General features: G+C 45.6%; 1 protein-coding gene across 2 annotated transcripts in view; it reads right to left on the bottom strand.

Moving 5' to 3' along the window:
* The window catches only part of KMO (kynurenine 3-monooxygenase), an 850,240-nt gene extending 846,638 nt beyond the window's left edge, over positions 1 to 3,602 (bottom strand). For both annotated transcript variants that reach the window (XM_069767942.1, XM_069767941.1), the window contains exon 1: positions 3,470 to 3,602. In XM_069767942.1, the coding sequence (XP_069624043.1) occupies positions 3,470 to 3,520 (51 nt within the window). In that variant the 5' untranslated portion in view covers positions 3,521 to 3,602. The remainder of the gene's footprint in view (positions 1 to 3,469) is intronic.
* Positions 3,603 to 20,670: the final 17,068 nt, after the last annotated feature.

Here is a 20,670-nt window from a genome sequence, read left to right as displayed (position 1 = left end):
CCTTGCACCAGGCTGGGAAGACTGAATCTGCAATAACCAACCAGCTTGGAGTGAAGAAATCAACAGTGGGAGCAATAATTAGAAAATGGAAGACATACAAGACCACTGATAATCTCCCTCGATCTGGGGCTCCACGCAAAATCCCACCCCGTGGGGTCAGAATGATCACAAGAACGGTGAGCAAAAATCCCAGAACCACGCGGGGGGACCTAGTTAATGAACTGCAGAGAGCTGGGACCAATGTAACAAGGCCTACCATAAGTAACACACTACGCCACCATGGACTCAGATCCTGCAGTGCCAGACGTGTCCCACTGCTTAAGCCAGTACATGTCCGGGCCCGTCTGAAGTTTGCTAGAGAGCATTTGGATGATCCAGAGGAGTTTTGGGAGAATGTCCTATGGTCTGATGAAACCAAACTGGAACTGTTTGGTAGAAACACAACTTGTCGTGTTTGGAGGAAAAAGAATACTGAGTTGCATCCATCAAACACCATACCTACTGTAAAGAATGGTGGTGGAAACATCATGCTTTGGGGCTGTTTCTCTGCAAAGGGGCCAGGACGACTGATCCGGGTACATGAAAGAATGAATGGGGCCATGTATCGTGAGATTTTGAGTGCAAACCTCCTTCCATCAGCAAGGGCATTGAAGATGAAACGTGGCTGGGTCTTTCAACATGACAATGATCCAAAGCACACCGCCAGGGCAACGAAGGTGTGGCTTCATAAGAAGCATTTCAAGGTCCTGGAGTGGCCTAGCCAGTCTCCAGATCTCAACCCTATAGAAAACCTTTGGAGGGAGTTGAAAGTCCGTGTTGCCAAGCGAAAAGCCAAAAACATCACTGCTCTAGAGGAGATCTGGATGGAGGAATGGGCCAACATACCAACAACAGTGTGTGGCAACCTTGTGAAGACTTACAGAAAACGTTTGACCTCTGTCATTGCCAACAAAGGATATATTACAAAGTATTGAGATGAAATTTTGTTTCTGACCAAATACTTATTTTCCACCATAATATGCAAATAAAATGTTAAAAAAAACAGACAATGTGATTTTCTGGATTTTTTTTTCTCAGTTTGTCTCCCATAGTTGAGGTCTACCTATGATGTAAATTACAGACGCCTCTCATCTTTTTAAGTGGTGGAACTTGCACTATTGCTGACTGACTAAATACTTTTTTGCCCCACTGTATATACCGTCAATATCTGAAATAGGCAGCAGCAGACAGTAATGTAATGTACCCTCTTGCTTTATGCAATGAAGTATGCAACGTACATTGCTTGCTTACCTAGCACTGATTTCTATATACCCTGTAATTAGTCCTTAAAAGGACTGTTGGTTAAGCTGGATTTCAATAATGGTATACCCACACTAACTAATACAATTATAATTCTCTCCCTATCTCAGCAGCAACTGTCCCTACACTGGCTAATTCCAGAGCTGTGTGGCGAGCAGGGCAGCCTCAGGTCTGATATAGACATGATGACGCTGTGCGGCCAGCCAATCACTGTAATGCCACAACCAACATGGCTGTGGCATTACAGTGTGTGGCAGACAATCCCTGAATGTTGATTGGCGGTCTAAAGAGTGCCAAACATGCAGGGCGGTGTCCCGAACTCCTGCCGAACAACCCTGGAAATTCTCTCAGGTTATCGAGCATCGCGAGCACTGTGATGCTCGGGCGAGCACTGAGCATTACCGAGCATGCTCACTCATCACTAGTCAATACAAGAGAAGATAGTATTCTGCTACAGATGGATCTGGGTAAGTTGGAAACTTGGCCCAAAAGGTGGCAGACGTGGTTTAACAATGATAAATGGAAGGTTATACACATGGGAAGAAGGAATCAATATAACCATTACACACTGAACGGGAAACCACTGGGTAAATCTGATATGGAGAAGGACTTGGGGATCTTAGTTAAAGATAAACTTACCTGGAGCAGCCAGTGCCAGGCAGCAGCTGCTAAGGAAAACAGGATCATGGGGTGCATTAAAAGAGGTCTAGATATACATGATGAGAGCATTATACTGCCTCTGCACAAATCTCTGGTTAGACCGCACATGGAGTACTGCGTTCAATTTTGAGCACCGGTGCTCAGGAAGGATATAGTGAAACTAGAGCGAGTACAAAGGAGGGCATCAAAATTAATAAAGGGGGTGGGGAACTTCAATACCCAGAGAGATTATCAAAATTAAGATTATTTAGTCTAGAAAAAAGACAACTGAGGGGCGATCTAATAACCATGTATAAGTATATAAGGGGACAATACAAATATCTCTCCAAGGATCTGTTTATACCAAGGAAGGTGACAGTCACAAAGGGGCATTCTCTGCGTCTGGAGGAGAGAAAGTTTTTCCACCAACATAGAAGAGGATTCTTTACTGTTAGGGCAGTGAGAATCTGGAATTCCTTGCCTGAGGAGGCGGTGATGGCGAACTCAGTTGAGGGTTTCAAGAGAGGCTTGGATGTCTTGCTGGAGCGTAACAATATTAGGTTCTTTATAAGGATATAGTTCGGGAGATTTATTCTGACGGGATATAGGCTGGACAAATATCTTTTTTCGGCCTTGCTAACTCTGTTACATTAGTGATCGCTGTAAACGATGCCTTTTTTCTGATATGTTTGAATGGATCTTTAACATAAAAATAATTGCTATACAATTATAATTAAATTACATGAAAATACATTTTAATATAAAAAAATAAAGTACTATAAAACATATTTATGGTCAGAATATTTAGCAATTTAAAATCCATAAAAGATGAGGCTAATTTGGAATATTAGCTAATAATTATTTTGGTTAAATACATACAATGTGCTGTATGTTAATATACTTATATATTATTTTGTTTAAAGGGAACATTTCACCATGAAAATGCATTCCAATCTGCAGATGTCATGTTATAGAGAAGGGGGAGCTGAGTATATTAATACATAGTTTTCTTTTAGGGTTAGCTCACAAGAGAGAATTGGATCAATTATGTTAATGACACGCCAATCAAACTCTGATCTGAGTTTGATCAGACTGTCAGCTTTGTGAGAACCGATTCTTTCAGATGAGAGAATCAGAGCACACTCTCAGGAGAAGACGGAGAACAAAATATCTCCATCTTCTCTATTCTGTGAGTCTGTGGAAATTGGACTGTCACATCAGTAAGAGAAAAAACACTGACCAGCACTGCCCCATAGAATAACATTGGTCTGAGTGCTATCTGATAAAACATTGGATAGCCCTGGTGCAATGCATACACTCATGTCAGCGAGCCCTTTATCATTTAATCCTATGTTCTTTCTGGGATTTTTGGTCCTTTTTTGTATAAGAGCGCATACTCCAGTGTGTATGTAAAATGCTCTTTTATAACTCATAATTTGTCACACTTGTATCCAGATGTGTGCACAGTCTCCTACAGACAAAATCCAATAAAGAAGACCTAATTCATTTTTCTTTTTGATTGTTTACTTACCAATCCACCGCCGACAATAGAAATTGTCTTCTGACTTGTACAATTTTCCATGATATCGAGTAAAAGATTTTGCTTTGAGCTGCAAACTGCACTACTAGCAAGTCAAGTATTCTGTGATCACAGGTAAAAGAATTGCAAAACTGCTGACATAACTCAGGGTAAAGTCTATGTTTACCTATTAGCAGGACAGCAGCAAAAGAAGCTAATGTTTAATTTAAGGTTTAAACCTACAGTATATCTCTTATACATGTCTTTTCTATTGTTGTACTTTAACCCCTTAACGACCGCCAATACGTCTTTTAACGGCGGCAGATAAGGGGTCTTATTCTTCAGTGCTGCTTTTTAGGGTATGTGCACATGTTGCGGATTTGGCTGCGGATCCGCAGCCTATTTGGCTCTGCGGATCCGCACCAGTTTTCCATGCGGTGTACAGTACCATGAAAACCTATGGAAAACCAAATTCGCTGTGCCCATGCTGTGGAAAATTCTGAGCAGAAATGCAGCGGTTTATTTTACGCGGCATGTCAATTCTTTGAGCGGAATCCATAGCGTTTTACATTTATTCCATTATAGGAATCCGCAGGTGTAAAAATGCAGGCAAAATCCACACAAAATCTGTACAAATTCCACAGAAAACCCGCAGGGAATCCACAGGTCATTAACCTGCGGATTCTTCAGAATCCACACCGAAAAAGCCACAATGGAATCCGCAATGTGTGCACATACCCGAAACGTTGCTGAGAAATAAATCAACAGCACCTCTAGTGTCAGAAAATATCCAGGGTTTCGGCTACCACCAGGGGTAGCTGACAACCTAGAAACATGATCAAGGCCGTTTTTTTCCGGTCCTCGATCACGATATCGCTTTTAGTCAACGAAAAACATTGATCATGTTAAATTAAAATCCCATTTAAAAATAATTTCTCTCTCATCTGACATAATCTAACATGTCAGAGGAGAGAGAAATTATGTCCCCAGGCCCCCCACAACACCATAGGTACCGGATCCGCCATCCCTTGGCCCCCCTCCTTCTTCTATCAAACCAAAATGGTGAATGCATGCTTACTGCGCCCCGCCAAGGTCTGCCTGCTTGCACCTGGCAGCCACAGGGATTTTTTAATTCTCTGACTTGTGATTACTGTGATAGACCCTATAACAGTGATCAAAAGCCCAGTAATTGGTAAATAGAACAGCACTTGGGCTGTGCTTCTTTCTTCTCTCCTTATAATTCTTCTGGGAGAGAAGGGACACACACTATGCCCAAAGTGCTGCCCTGTCAGATAAAATTTCTAGCTCAGTTTCAAAAAATCCTTCCCCAATCTCACCCTAGTCAGATAAAAAAAGTTGCTGTTTTTTTTTATAATTTGTATTTCTTTATCTTTAGCTAAGGTTAGGGTAAGGTGTTAGGGCTTCTTCAAAAGTAAACAAAAAAAAAATATATATATATATATAAATATTACTAGTGTTAAATTAGGTTATTCTTACAAGTATTAGATTAAGTTAGTTTTTTTTTTCTTAGGCATTCGTATAAAATAAAATAATGTCCCACAAAATGTTTACGGCAGAACAGGCATACACCTTGCTTTGCTGTAGTTCAGGGTGAGAAACCAAATCTGCTTCTGAAGCAGAACAGTTTTCGGACAGTGATGACTCCTCTTCCTCTATGGCAGTGTTTCCCAACTCTGGTCCTCAAGAGCCACCAACACGTCATGTTTTTAGGATTTCCTTAGTATTGCACAGGTGATGGAATTAGTGCCTGTGCAGGTGATGCAATTATCACCTGTGCAATACCAAGGAAATACTAAAAACATGACCTGTTGGTGGCTCTTGATGACCGAACTTGGGGAACACTGCTCTACGGGATCCCACAGCCTCATGGTTGTGGAATCAGTCAGCTCTGCTGAATCGTCAGAGGCAAGACCAAGTTCTGAAGTCCCCCTCCTTTGTGCTTTTCCAACAATGTATTTTCCCCTCACTTTCCCGCTTTTTCAGCTGCCCCTGGAATAAAACTTGATGTCACCTTTTTTACCCCCTTTGAATTTTTCCTAATTTTCGTAAACGCAGAAGTCCAAGAATTAATTGCCCACCAACTTACATGCCCGACCATATATTTACCAAAAAAACCCACTGTATTTCATTCATGTTCATGGATCCTCACAAATGTCCTTGAAATAAAAACATTTTTGGACCTTACCCTCAACAGGGGTTTAGTAAAAAAAAACACACTCTATGCTCTTACTGGACAACAAACTTTGTCCACAGCGCCCCTGCATTTGTAGCAGTCATAACCTGAGCCCACTATGAAACCCTAATGAGATTCCTTCATTTTAATGACAGTTCCCAAGCCCCTCCAAGAAATGACCCCAATTATGTTCACCTTAACAAATTTAGATCCCTAAGTTCCCTCCTTCAAGATTCATTTCTAAATTCATATACCCCTGAGCAAAATGTTGCAATTGACAAGTCCATTATAAGTTTCAAGGGCCGTCTTTTACTCCGTCAATTTATACCCTCCAAGTGAGGCAAATACGGTGTAAAATTATACAAAATGTGCAAGAGCGCATCAGGGTGCATATCCACCTTTCTAATTTCTAAGGGACAGCCAAATAACTAACCCATCAAACTGCCCCCAGACAATTGGCATCCCGGGTAAAATTGTCTGGGAACTAATGACGTAATTTCTTCACTTAAATTACCATTATATACTATTATTTTTGTATGTCCTGTTACACCTTTTAAGGAACAAAAATTAATTGAAGTGACAAGAAAAATGTTGTAAAATACTGAAGTTTATTAATTCATCCAAAAAAAACTTTAAAAATACAGGAACATAATGGTACTGAGAAAATGGAGGCAGATATAAATCCTCATAAATTACTTTCTACAGCAACATATCAATAAAGCTGCTATCACACTTTGATTATTTGTATTTTTAAACAAAATTAGCTAAGTATAATTCTAACGTACATATTGTAAAAAATTGCTAATGGGGTAAGTACTATTACCAACTAAAGTGCCTAGTGCCAGAGGTGCTACAATAACATCCAAAAATGTGGAAAAATTATAATACAGCTCTGGCAAAAATTAAGAGACCACTGCAAAATGTTCAGTTTGTTTGATTTTTCTCTTTATAGGTATATTTTTGAGTAAAATGTAAATTGTTCTTTTATTCTATAAACTACTGACAACATGTCTCTGAAGTTCCAAGCAATAAGTTTTGTATTTATTTTCTGAAAATGAGAAATGGTCAAAATAACTAAAAAATGCATTGCTTGTGGAGCGCCCCCAGATGCAGGGCCGCGGGGTACTCGGTACCGGTCCTCTCTGTCTCGGTCCTGGGGTTGTCACGGTGGCTGGACCTGGTCCGTGACCCTGCTAAGGGGCGTCCAATGAAAGGTGATGAAAGTTTGTCAAGTGTTCGTGACGCCACCTGTGGTATTCGGTCAGGGTGACCGATGCTGCCTGGGTGTCCACCGGGGTGATGTTATGGCAGCTAGATGGTATACCTTCCCACAGGTGAAGTGCGTCCCCAGGGCTTCCCAGTAGTGTAGGTGGTGATGATGTGAGGTGCGATTTAGAACGAGGACACAGGGTTGCAGTCTCTTTACCTTTTTACTGAAGACTTCGGGATCCACAATCCAGGGCACTGCTAACAGGGCTGGCTGAGACCGGCCGGTCCGAAGGCACATCCAGAGTTCCCTTTGCAGGTGGAAATCAGTGCCTACCTACTAGCGCCTGTGTGTCCTTCCCTGCTGAGCACCACGGGATAGTTCTCACAACTGTCGTATCTGTTCTTTCTCTCTCCGTCCCCCAGATAATATGGCTAGGACGCACCCGTATGACAGGTAGGCCTCCTATGTCTGCTTAGGTGATTTAAGTTAGACAGCCAACCTATATTCAACTGTCCTGCCGCTGTTTGAAGTAATGCTTGAAGTCTGTTACTTCCTCGGCGTTCCGGCCACCGGCTACGAGCCTCAGTAGGATGTTGCCGATCTCGGGGCACGACTCCTACTGGTTCTATTGCCTTTGTGCTGTGATCTCATTTCTCACTTCTTTACAATACTCTTTGCTTCGTGTCCTTCCTTAAGACACCGCCGCAAGGTAGTGCAGGCGGGGCTCCGTAACTATCTGTCCTTTCTGCTAGGTCCCTGCCAGGAACCCACCCCTGACAGGTCCTCCCTGGATCTCTCCCAGGCTGCTTTCTGACTAACTTCCTATCCAACCCCCAGTTTTACCCAAGTGTGAGGAGTGGCCTAATACATAGAGCCCTCTGCTCCCCCTGGTGGCCGGAGTGTGAAGTGTAGTGTGTGACTGTGATACCTTGTCAGGTGAACTCCTTTAGTGCAATCAGACATAACATCACTCCCATTAGTGGCAGAGCGACATTACTGCAACGACCAGGACTCTGGGGCGCTGCACTTGCATACCTCAAATAATGCAAAAATAACATGGCTTGTACGCCTCTCCAGGTCTCTGTCAAATCATTAGACGACCAGGTGTTGGGCAAAGCTGAAAATTAGACTCATCAGAAAAGATACCTTACACCAGTCCTCTATAGTCCATTCTTTATGGTCTTTGGCAGGGCTGTATTTTCCACTAGGCACTTGAGGGCACGTGCCTAGGGCAGGACGATGAGGGGGCGGCACCTGAGCAAGTTTTTTTCTGTGTTTTTTTTTAATTAAAGTCCGGGGTCACCTCCCAACTGCCCACCCCATCACCCCCCACCCGGCCGCCCACCTCCTTGAAGATGTCATACTCACCCTACTCCAGCAATGCCTGGTCTCAGCGCCAGCAGCTAGTCCTGTGTGAGCATATTCATGACCTTAATGAGCGGTACCACGTGACCGCTCATGCAGGAAGAAAGTGTTGCGCCGGGACAGAGATCGAGGGATGTTTGGCGCGGTGTGGGAAAGGTGAGTTTGACAGCCAGGGAGGACGGGGGGGGAGGATGAAGGAGGACGGGAAGCCGAGCCATGCAAGATGGGAGCGGGGAGCCGATAAGCCATACATACAGGAATGGGGGAGTGAGCCATGCATACAGGAGGGGGGGAGATGAGCCATACATACAGGAGGGGGGAGATGAGCCATGCATACAGGGAGGGGGGAGATGAGCCATGCATACAGGAGGGGGGAGATGAGCCATGCATACAGGAGGGGGGAGATGAGCCATGCATACAGGGAGGGGGGGAGATGAGCCATGCATACAAGAGAGGGGAGATGAGCCATGCATACAGGGAGGGGGGAGATGAGCCATGCATACAGGGGGAGATGAGCCATGCATACAGGAGGGGTGAGATGAGCCATGCCTACAGGATGGGGGGGAGATAAGCCATGCATACAAGATGGGAGGGGGAGATGAACCATGCATTCAAGATGGGAGGGGGTCATTATACAGTATGGAGCATCATGTGTGGCCATTATACACTATGGAGCATCATATGTGGCCATTATACAGTATGGAGCATTATGTCTGGCCATTTTACCGTATTGACCATCATGTGGGGCCATTATACAGTATGCAGCATCATGTGTGGCCGTTATACAGTATGGAGCACTGTGTGGCCATTATACAGTATTGAGCATCATGTAGGGCCATTATACAGTATTGAGCACCATGTGGGGTTGTTATACAGTATGGAGCACTGTGTGGCCATATTTTTTTTGTTTATAATTTATGAAACAGTGTGATCAGCAGTACTAAATGGGTGTGGTCGGGGCATGGATATGGGTGTGACTAGTTGTGAAATGGGTGTGGTCAGAGGCATGGCCTAAAATTTGCAGCTGCGCGCTATGCGGCCCGCAAACTTTATCCCTCTTTCCCTTCACAAGTTGGGAGGTATGGTACCGCATTTGCCAGATCACAGCAAGTGCCGTAAATGTCCGCAAATCCTATAGGGTATGAATGAGGCCGAACGCAGTGTTGCCGTAAGTGATCCGTTAAGCGACAAATGCGGAAAAACTGCCGGATCTGCTGCAAAAGGCTACTTTCACATCAGCGATTTTTGCCAACGTCACTGCCGATGGTGTCATACTCACCAATGGAGGAAGCAGCACTAAAAGTGACTAGGGCAGCAGAAACTCTAAATATGGCCCTGGTCTTTGGCAAACTTCAGACTGGCTCTCCTTTGCTTCTCATTGATGAAAGGCTTTTTTCTAGTTTTACATGACTTGAGTCCTGCCTCTAGGAGCCTGTTATGAACTGTTCTTGCCGTGCACTTCACCTCACCTGCCATTCCCTTTGTAGGTCACTTGATGTCATCCTGCGGTTGCTGAGTGATGGTCATTCCGATCAGTGGAGAGTCGTTTTTGCCCTCTGCCGGTCAGTAGCATTGTTGTCCCCAATGTCTGCTGCTTGACCTTGTTGTAATGGACTGCCATCTTAGAAATTTTCAGGATGGAGGCATTATGATGCCCTTCTTTTCCTCACTCAAGACTTTTCTTTTCAACTCCTTTGGCATGGTTAAAAGTTATTTTTTCATTCCTATTAGTTTTGGGTAGGGTTGAGAGACTTTTACTTTTTTAGGATCGAGTCGGGTTTCGCGAAAACCGACTTTGTCAAAACTCGGTTCGGGTGAAATCGGCCGATTATCGCAAAAAGTCGGGGATCGACCGAAACACGAAAACCAATGTAAGCCAATGGGGAATCAAAGTCAGCAGTGAGTGGAGGACAGGAAAGCACCTACAGTGCCCATTTTAATGTCAAAAACATCAATTCTTGTCACTTAAGCTTGTGAATCTTAATTTACCTTATAAGTTAAGGCATTGAAAATTGGGGGTCATTTGGCTAAAGTTGTGGGGGGGGGGGGGGGCTGGCTAAAGTTTTTCATGGGCCCAGGAAACGCGGACTACGTCACGGCGGTGGAGCAGGTAGAGGTAAAAATTAAAACTTTGCAAGTGCTGTGATCCCGAGCAAGCAGGGGGGGCCCACTTGTTCGCATTGGCACTGGCACAGGGCCCCTCAAAGTACGGCAGTGTGTTTGACGGCGGGGGCGCCTCCCACAGGCAGAGACACTTTTGCATACTATGAGGGGCCCTGTTCCAGTGACGTCGCCAATGAGTATGCCCCCTCACCTGATGAAGGAACCTGCACTTTCATCTGCACCTTCCTTTTTGTCTCCGTGTAAGGTGGTATAGTATGCGGGAAGGGGAACCTGACTTTCAGCAGGGTCAGATTCTGGCTGTGTAGAGTGCAAGGGGAATGTAGTGGTCTGGGTCAATGTACCAGCAGACTCATGTAGCAGTGGCTGGCCAATGGGCAGGATGAGGAGGAAACACAGATATAGTCCCAAAGAATAAAGTAGGCTAAATGCAGTTCAAAATTGGTAACAGGACTAAACAGGTGGCATAGCTTTGTTCAGTGGAGAAAAACTGTAATGAGTGGCAGACACAGCTAGCAGGCCCAAGTAATAAAGTGGGCAAAATGAAGTTCAAACTTGGTAACAGGAGTAAACAGGCGGCACTGCTTTGTTCAGTGGAGGAGAAAAGCAAGCAGCCGCAGACACCATTAGTACACCCAACCAAACCAGTAGCCCAAATGCAATTTAATATTTGATATAGGCCGAAAGCCTGAAGATTGAAGCTCAGCTTTGTAAAGTGGAGGAGAACACCAAGCAGCCGCAGACACTGTTAGTACGCCCAACCAAACCAGTAGCCCAAATGCAGTTTAATATCTGATATAGGCCGAAAGCCTGAAGATTGAAGCTCAGTTTTGTAAAGTGGAGGAGAACACCAAGCAGCCGCAGACACCGTTAATACGCCCAACCAAACCAGTAGGCCAAATGCAGTTTAATATCTCATATAGGCCGAAAGCCTGAAGATTGAAGCTCAGCTTTGTTCAGTTGAGAAAAGCAAGCAGCCGCAGACACCATTAGTACACCCAACCAAACCAGTAGCCCAAATGCAGTTTAATATTTGATATAGGCAGAAAGCCTGAAGATTGAAGCTCAGCTTTGTAAAGTGGAGGAGAACACCAAGCAGCGGCAGACACTGTTAGTACGCCCAACCAAACCAGTAGCCCAAATGCAGTTTAATATCTGATATAGGCTGAAAGCCTGAAGATTGAAGCTCAGCTTTGTAAAGTGGAGAAAAGCAAGCAACCGCAGACACCGTTAATACGCCCAACCAAACCAATAGGCCAAATGCAGTTTAATATCTGATATAGGCCGAAAGCCTGAAGATTGAAGCTCAGCTTTGTTCAGTTGAGAAAAGCAAGCAGCCGCAGACACCATTAGTACACCCAACCAAACCAGTAGCCCAAATGCAGTTTAATATTTGATATAGGCCGAAAGCCTGAAGATTGAAGCTCTGCTTTGTAAAGTGGAGGAGGACACCAAGCAGCCGCAGACACCGCTAGTACGCCCAACCAAACCAGTAGCCCAAATGCAGTTAAATATCTGATATAGGCCGAAAGCATGAAGATTGAAGCTCAGCTTTGTAAAGTGGAGGAGAACACCAAGCAGCGGCAGACACCGTTAGTACGCCCAACCAAACCAGTAGCCCAAATGCAGTGTAATATCTGATATAGGCCGAAAGCCCGAAGATTGAAGCTCAGCTTTGTAAAGTGGAGGAGAACACTAAGCAGCGGCAGACACCTTTAGTATGCCCAACCAAACCAGTAGCCCAAATGCAGTGTATTATCTGATATAGGCCGAAAGCCTGAAGATTGAAGCTCAGCTTTGTAAAGTGGAGAAAAGCAAGCAGCCGCAGACACCGTTAGTACGCCCAACCAAACCAGTAGGCCAAATGCAGTTTAATATCTGATATAGGCCGAAAGCCTGAAGATTGAAGCTCAGCTTTGTTCAGTTGAGAAAAGCAAGCAGCTGCAGACACCATTAGTACGCCCAACCAAACCAGTAGCCCAAATGCAGTTTAATATCTGATATAGGCCGAAAGCCTGAAGATTGAAGCTCAGCTTTGTAAAGTGGAGGAGAACACCAAGCAGTCGCAGACACCGTTAGTAGGCCCAACCAAACCAGTAGCCCAAATGCAGTTTAATATCTGATATAGACCGAAAGCCTGAAGATTGAAGCTCAGCTTTGTAAAGTGGAGGAGAACACCAAGCAGCGCAGACACCATTAGTAGGCCCAACCAAACCAGTAGCCCAAATGCAGTTTAATATCTGATATAGGCCGAAAGCCTGAAGATTGAAGCTCAGCTTTGTTCAGTTGATAAAAGCAAGCAGCCGCAGACACCATTAGTATGCCCAACATAACCAGTAGCCCAAATGCAGTTTAATATCTGATATAGGCCCAAAGCCTGAAGATTGAAGCTCAGCTTTGTAAAGTGGAGGAGAACACCAAGCAGCGGCAGACACCGTTAGTAGGCCCAACCAAACAAGTAGGCCAAATGCAGTTTAATATTTGATATAGGCTGAAAGCCTGAAAATGTAAGCTCAGCTTTATTCAGTGGAGAACACCAAGCAACGGCACACACCATTTATAGGCCCAACCAAAGAAGTAGGCCAAATGCAGTTTACTATCTGACACCGGATGAAAATTGAGGCTCAGGTTTGTTCAGTGGAGGACAACTGTAAAGGGAGGCAGACACAGTGAGTAGGCCTAAATAAGTAAGTAGGCAAAATGCAGTTAAAAATTGGTAAGTGGAGTGCACAGGCGGCATAGCTTTGTTCAGCGGAGGACAACTGTAATAAGTGGCTCAGACAGACAGAGTAGGCCCACAATTAAAAAAGGTGGCTAATTGCAGTTCAAAATTCGTATGGGGAGTACACAGGCGGCATAGCTTTGTTCAGTGGAGGACAACTTTAATAAGTGGCACAGACAGACAGAGTAGGCCCACAATTTAAAAAGGTGGCTAATTGCAATTCAAAATTGGTAAGAGGAGTACACAGGCGGCATAGCGTGGTTCAGCGGAGGAGGACAAGTGTAATTAGTGGCTCTGACACACTGAGTAGGCCTAAAATAAAAAAGAAGGCTATATTCAGTTCACAATTGGTAAGAGGACTACAGAGGCGGCATTGCTGGGTTCAGCGGTGGAGGACAACTGTTGTGAGAGTCTGACACAGTTACTAGGCCCAAATAAGTAAGTAGGCTAAATGCTGTTCTAAATTGGTAAGAAGAGTACACAGGCGGTATAGCTTGGTTCAGCGGAGGAGGACAACTGTAATAAGTGGCTCAGACAGACTGAGTAGTCCTAAAATAAAACAGTTGGCTGAATGCAGTTCCAAATTGGTAACAGGAGTACACAGGCGGCATAGCTTTGTTCAGCGGAGGACAGTTGTAATGTGTGGCGCAGACAGACAGACAGACAGAAGCCTAAAATAAAAAAAAGGTTGCTTCATGCAGTTCAAAACTGCTAGCAGGACTAACCAGGCGGCCTAGCTTGTTTCAGGGGGGGACAGTTGTAATGTGTGGCACTGACAGACAGACAGACAGACGGAGGCCTAAAATAAAAAAGGTGGCTTCATGCAGTTCAAAACTGCTAGCAGGACTAACCAGGCGGCCTAGCTTGTTTCAGGGGGGGGGGGGGGACAGTTGTAATGTGTGGCGCAGACAGACAAACAGACAGAGGCCAAACCTAAAAAAAGGTGGCAAAATGCAGTTCACAACTGCTAGCAGGACTAACCAGGCGGCATAGCTTGTTTCAGGGGGGGACAGTTGTAATGTGTGGCACAGACAGACAGACATACAGACAGACAGAGGTCTAAAATAAAAAAGGTGGTTTCATGCAGTTCAAAGCTGCTAGCAGGACTAACCAGGCGGACTAGCTTGGTTCTGCGTGGGAGGACAACTGTTATGAGAGGCTGACACAGTTACAAGGCACAAATAAGTAAGTAGTCTACATGCAGTTCACAATTGGTAACAGGAGTACACAGGTGGCATAGCTTTGTTCAGCGGAGGACAACTGTTATAAGTGGCTGACGCAGTTAGTAGGCCAAAATACTAAATTGGGCTAAATGTCTGCCAAGGAATTGTTCATAAATAAACTGATGGCATAGCGAGGTACAGGGGTGGGCTCCTCTGCAGAGTTGCAGACAGTGGTATTTGGTACAATGTATTAAGGGGTCTAAATGGAGGCCAGGGCCCCTGTATATTTTTACTATCCTCTATCATTGCAACAAATTTGTAATGGCAGTGCCATTTAAGGATTTAACAGCACAGACTACACAGTGGTGGAGCAGGGAGAGGTAAGTATTGCAAGTGGTAGAGCACTGTTCGAGCTGGGGGGGAACACTCTCTCGTGGGCGGCGGTACTGGCACAGGGCCCCTCATATTACGACGGTGTGTCTGACGGTGGTTGTGCACCACCACTATCAGAGACACTTCATTGTACTATGTGGGACCCTGTGCCAGTGCTGTCGCCCAAGAGTGGGCACACACACCTGTCCAGGCACACGGAACTCGCACGGGTGCTTGCGCCAAGTTGTGACCATGGCCCTGTGGGGGGAGTCAGCCCATTTAGGGAGGTATACAGATGGCCTATGGTGGACATTTGGCACCTGCAAATGGCGGAATTGGAGCAGTCAGTAAGAGGAGGCCAAAAACAAGAAATTTTTCTGGCAAGCTACGTGTCAGCAGGAGAAGGTGGGGCAAAATAATTCAAAATCCATGATTGGTTCATTTTAATGAAGGTTAGATCATCAACATTTCTGGAAGCCAGACGTGTCCATTTTTCGGTCAGTATTGAACCAGCAGCACTGAAGACTCTTTCTGAGAGCACATTAGCAGCTGCGCAAGCGAGCTCCTGTAATGCATATTCTGCCAATTTGGGCCAGGTGTCTAGTTTAGATGCCCAGTAATCAAGGGGGAATGACCTGTGAGGGAGAACATCCATAATGGGAAAAATAGTTGGTAACCATACTGGACAAATGCTGTCTCCTATCACTTTGAATCGATGCAGCAGTACCTGTCGTGTCTGCGGTCATTGCGAAATCACTCCACAACCTGATCATAAATCCCCTCTGTCCAATGCCACTTCAGCTTTGTGCACCTCTAACACCTCTGCCATGTTGCCCCCTACAGCTCGTGTGAGAACCATCACCGCCGCTGTGTGCTGAACCAAACGGTCTACAAGAGTTGCTTGTTTGGTAGCCAATATTTGCTCAAGGTTCTCATGTGGCATGATATTTTTTAATTTGCCTTTGTATCGTGGATCCAGGAGGCAGGCCAACCAGTAATCGTCATCGGTCATCATTTTGATAATGTGGGGGTCCCGTTTTAGGACACGCAAGGCATACTCTGCCATGTGGGCCAAAGTTCCAGGTGTCAATTCACTGCTTGTGCTGGGTTGAGGAGAACTTTCTTGAAAATCTACATCACTTGTGGCCCGCAAAACAATGTATCTGACCTTACAATGCCACCAGTTTCTATTGCCCCCTGAGAAGCATCCTCCTCCCATAAATATTCAGCCCCATCATCATCCTCCTCCTCCTCCTCTTCATCCGCCACCTCGTCCCAGAGACTTCTCTGACCAGACAATGGCTGACTGTCATCAAGGCTTCCCTCCTCCTCGGCCGCAGACGCCTGCTCCTTGATGTGCGTCAAAGTTTGCATCAGCAGACGCATTAGTGGGATGCTCATGCTTATGATGGCGTCGTCCGCACTGACCAGCCGTGTGCATTCCTCAAAACACTGAAGGACTTGACAGAGGTCTTGGAGATTCGACCACTGCACACCAGACAACTCCATGTCTGCCATCCAACTGCCTGCCCGTGTATGTGTATCCTCCCACAAATACATGACAGCACGCCTCTGTTCGCACAGCCTCTGAAACATGTGCAGTGTAGAGTTCCACCTTGTTGCAATGTCTATTATTAGGCGGTGCTGGGGAAGATTCAGCGATCGCTGATGGTTAAGCATACGGCTGGAGTGTACGGGCGACCGGCGTATGTGCGAGCAAAGTCTGCGCACCTTCAGGAGCAGGGTTGGTAAATCAGGGTAATTTTTGAGGAAGCACTGCACCACCAGGTTCAAGGTGTGAGCCAGGCAAGGTATGTGTTTCAGTTCTGAAAGGGCTATAGCAGCCATAAAATTCCTTCCGTTATCACTGACTACCTTGCCTGCCTCAAGATGTACACTGCCCAGCCATGACTCAGTTTCTTGCTGCAAGTACTCGGCCAGTACTTCCGCGGTGTGTCTGTTGTCGCCCAAACACTTCATTTGCAGCACAGCCTGCTGACGCTTACCACAAGCTGTTTGATAATGGGACACCTTGGGTGCAACACTGGCAGCAGCGGATGGAGTGGTCGTGCGACTGCGCTCTGTGGACGAGCTTTCGCTTCTGGAGGAGGAGGAGGGGGGGCAATCGCCTACAGCCAACTGTTTCCTAGACCGTGGGCTAGGCAGAACTATGCCACTATGGCTGTCCCCTGTGGACCCTGCATCCACCACATTAACCCAGTGTGCCATGATGGACACGTAACATCCCTGGCCATGCCTACTGGTCCATGCATCTGTTGTGAGGTGCGCCTTTCTACTGACCGATTGCCTCAGTGCATGGACAATGTGTTCTTTGACATGTTGGTGGAGTGCTGGGATGGCTTTTCTCGCAAAGAAGTGTTGATTGGGTAGGTCATAGCGTGGTACTGCCTAGGCCATTAGGGCTTTGAAAGCTTCGCTTTCAACCAACCGGTAGGGCATCATCTCTAACGAGATTAGTCGAGCAATATAGCCCTTCAAACCCTGTGTACGCAGATGAGAGGAAGAGTACTTTCTTTTCCTATTGAGAGTCTCTCATAGGCTGAGCTGGACAGGAGAGCTGCATATGGTGGAACTAGTGGGGGTGGTGGTGGACATGGCAGATTGAGAGAGGCTTGGTGATGGTATTCTTGATGTGGGCCTACCTACAATGCTTCCATCCAAGAATCTTGTGATTCCCTGACTGCTTTGGCCTTGCGACAATACCTCCACATTTGCTACTGGTGGTGTCATAACCGGTGGGCTTCCAGTGAGGGAAGCAATGTTGCGTTGCTGGCTAACTTCAATATGAGCAGGTGCACCAACAGTACGGGACGTTTGGTAGTTAGTCCATGCTTCCAAGTGCCTGCTGCATAAATGTCTACGCATGCACGTTGTATTTAAATTTTGAACATTCTTCCCTCTGCTAAAGGTCTTGGATCATTTTTTACATATAACTTTGGACTGATCATTCGGATCTTAGTTAAAAAATTGCCACACTGCACTCATCCTACTATGTCACCGGATGGCCACGCTGTCCTACACTTGTTGTTGTTTTTGACACACGTTTTTGGCCTGATACGGGCCTGCCAGATGACAGCTTATGCGATGTAGATGGCTGCTGCAGATCATCCTCCTCCGCTTCTGAGCTACTGGCAGAAGCACCCTCTTCCCCCAATGGCTGCCAATCTGGGTCAACAACTGGGTCATCTATCACCTCCTCTTCAATGTCATGTGCACCGTCCTCTGTGTCACCGTGTAAGGTGCTATAGCGTTTGGGACTGGGCACCATAGTCTCATCAGGGTCAGATTCGGACTCAGTACACTGCGAGGGCAATGTAGTGATCTGAGTCAATGAAACAGCATAATAATCTAGCTGTGGCTGTGCATCTGTGCACTCCATGTCCGATTCATCTTGTAATGGGCTTTTAACAATTTCCCTCTCTAACCCAGGCACGGTATGTGTAAAGAGCTCCATGGAGTAAAGTGTAGTGTTGCCTGCTGCATCCTTCACTTTTGTTTTGGGTGAAGGATACAAGGAAGCTACTTTTTCTGGACCAGAAGCAGCCACTGACGACTCGCTGCTTTTAGATTTCGAACCTTCTGAAGAGGAGGCGAAAGAGCTAGAGGCTGAGTCACCAAGGAAAGAAAAAACTTGTTCCTGTTGATCCGGCTTTAAAAGCTGTTTTCCAACTCCAAGAGAAGGGAGCCTGAGAGGCCTTGTGTAGCCAGACCATGACGCTGGCTTAACACCTCGAGCCTTTGGTGCTATCTTGCTTTTCCCAGTACCACCAGATGCTCCACTACCACCACCAGTACCAGCTGGCAACGACCGCCCACGGCCTCTTCCACCAGACTTCCTCATTTTTGGGGAAATGTTACCAAAATAACAACCGTTATATGGTACTGTTAAACAAGGTAGAAGGTGTATATTAACTTTTAGAGAATTTATATCTTCTTTTTTTGGCGGGAAGACTGCAGCAAAAAAAAAGGCCCTGTGTATTACACTACACAATGTCAGTGGCAGAAAGTGGCTGCCAGATATACGACCAACAGAACTGACGTATAGAAACTTGTTGGCAATTTAAATCTCCCTTTTTTGGGGGGGAGAATGCAGCAAAAAACAGGCCCAGTGTATTACGCTACACAATGTAAGTGGCAGAACATGGCTGGCAGATATACCACAAACAGAACTGAAGTATAGAAACTTGTTGCCAATTTAAATCTCCCTTTTTTAGGGGGGAGAATGTAGCAAAAAACAGGCCCTGTGTATTACACTACACAATGTCAGTGGCAGAATGTGGCTGCCAGATATACGACAAACAGAACAGACGTATAGAAACTTGTTGGCAATTTAAATCTCCCCTTTTTTTTGGGGGGGGGGGGTAAGGGAATGCAGCAAAAAACAGGCCCAGTGTATTACACTACACAATGTCAGTGGCAGAACATGGCTGCCAGATATACGACAAACAGAACAGACGTATAGAAACTTGTTGGCAATTTAAATCTCCCTTTTTTTTTTGGTGGGGGGGGGGAGAATGCAGCAAAAAACAGGCCCAGTGTATTACACTACACAATGTCAGTGGCAGAACGTGGCTGGCAGATATACAACAAACAGAACTGACGTATAGAAACTTGTGGGCAATTTAAATCTCCCTTTTTTTTGGGGGGGGGGGAGAATGCAGCAAAAACAAGCCCAGTGTATTACACTACACAATGTAAGTGGCAGAACGTGGCTGCCAGATGTACGACCAACAGAACTGACGTATTGAAACTTGTTGGTATTTTAAATCTCCCTTTTTTTGGGAGGAGACTGCAGAAAAAAACAGGCCCAGTGTATTACACTACACAATGTAAGTGTCAGAACGTGGCTGGCAGATATACGACCAACAGAAATGACATATAGAAACATTTTGGCAATTTAAAACTCCTTTTTTGGGGGGAAGAATGCAGCAAAAAACAGGCCCTGTGCATTACACTACACAATGTAAGTGTCGGAACGTGGCTGGCAGATATACGACCAACAGAACTGACGTATAGAAACTTGTTGTCAATTTAAAACTCGCTTTTTGGGGGAAAGGGGGGAGAATGCAGCAAAAAACAGGCCCTGTATATTACACTACACAATGTCAGTTGCAGAATGTGGCTGGAAGATATATATAAAAAAAATACAAGGGCTGTAGTACAATTTCAATCTCCCTACAATGATCAAAGGACAAGTATGGCAGCAATCAAAAGGACTGCTGCGCACAAAAGAGTGTGGACACAGAAACAAGAGAACTGTGCAGAAAGGAGCAACAGGATTTTTGCTTTAAAAAAAGCAGTTGGTTTGCACAGCGGCGTACAAACAGCAATGCAACTATCAGGGAGCCTAATAGGGCAGCCTAATAAGCTACAGAGCTGATGCACCAAAAAAAAAACTCCACTGTCCTTGACAAGAAAAGGTGGTGTTGGACAGTGGAAATCGCTACAGCACAAGCAGTTTCGGGGTTAATCTTCCCTCCCTAACTATACCCCTTCTTCTCATGAAGCTGCAGCAACCTCTCCCTATGCTAAGATCGGCAGAAGTAAGATGGCGGTCGGCGTGCACGCCCCTTTATAGCCCCTGTGACGCCGCAGAAAGCAAGCCAATCACTGCCATGCCCTTCTCTAAGATGGTGGGGACCGAGACCTATGTTATCACGATGCCCACACTCTGCGTGCTCCTTCATTGGCTGAGAAATAGCGCTTAAAGCGTCATACGAAACGCGACTTTGGCGCGCAGATGGCCGACCTCATGGCCGATCCCACAGTGGGATCGGGTCGGGTTTCACGAAACCCGACTTTGCCAAAAGTCGGCGATTTTTTTAATTGTCCAATCCGTTTCGCTCAACCATAGTCCCGACCTGTGTGGAGAGTCTTCTTGACCAAGGGAATCCCTAGCTAGGAATCCTGAAAGGGATTCCCTCAGGTACGATGACATATTCACACAATGTGGAAGTGCATGGAAGAGGACTGAAGAGGACCCTCCGCATTTGCCGGTACCTTAGCAAAGGGGTAAGTAGCAATATATATATTTTCTTTTTACTG

The sequence above is a fragment of the Ranitomeya imitator genome, chromosome 5 (genome assembly GCF_032444005.1).
Source record: "Ranitomeya imitator isolate aRanImi1 chromosome 5, aRanImi1.pri, whole genome shotgun sequence".
NCBI lineage: Eukaryota > Metazoa > Chordata > Amphibia > Anura > Dendrobatidae > Ranitomeya > Ranitomeya imitator.
The sequence above is the reverse complement of the archived record's forward strand: the minus strand, read 5'-3'. Positions and strand labels throughout refer to the sequence as shown.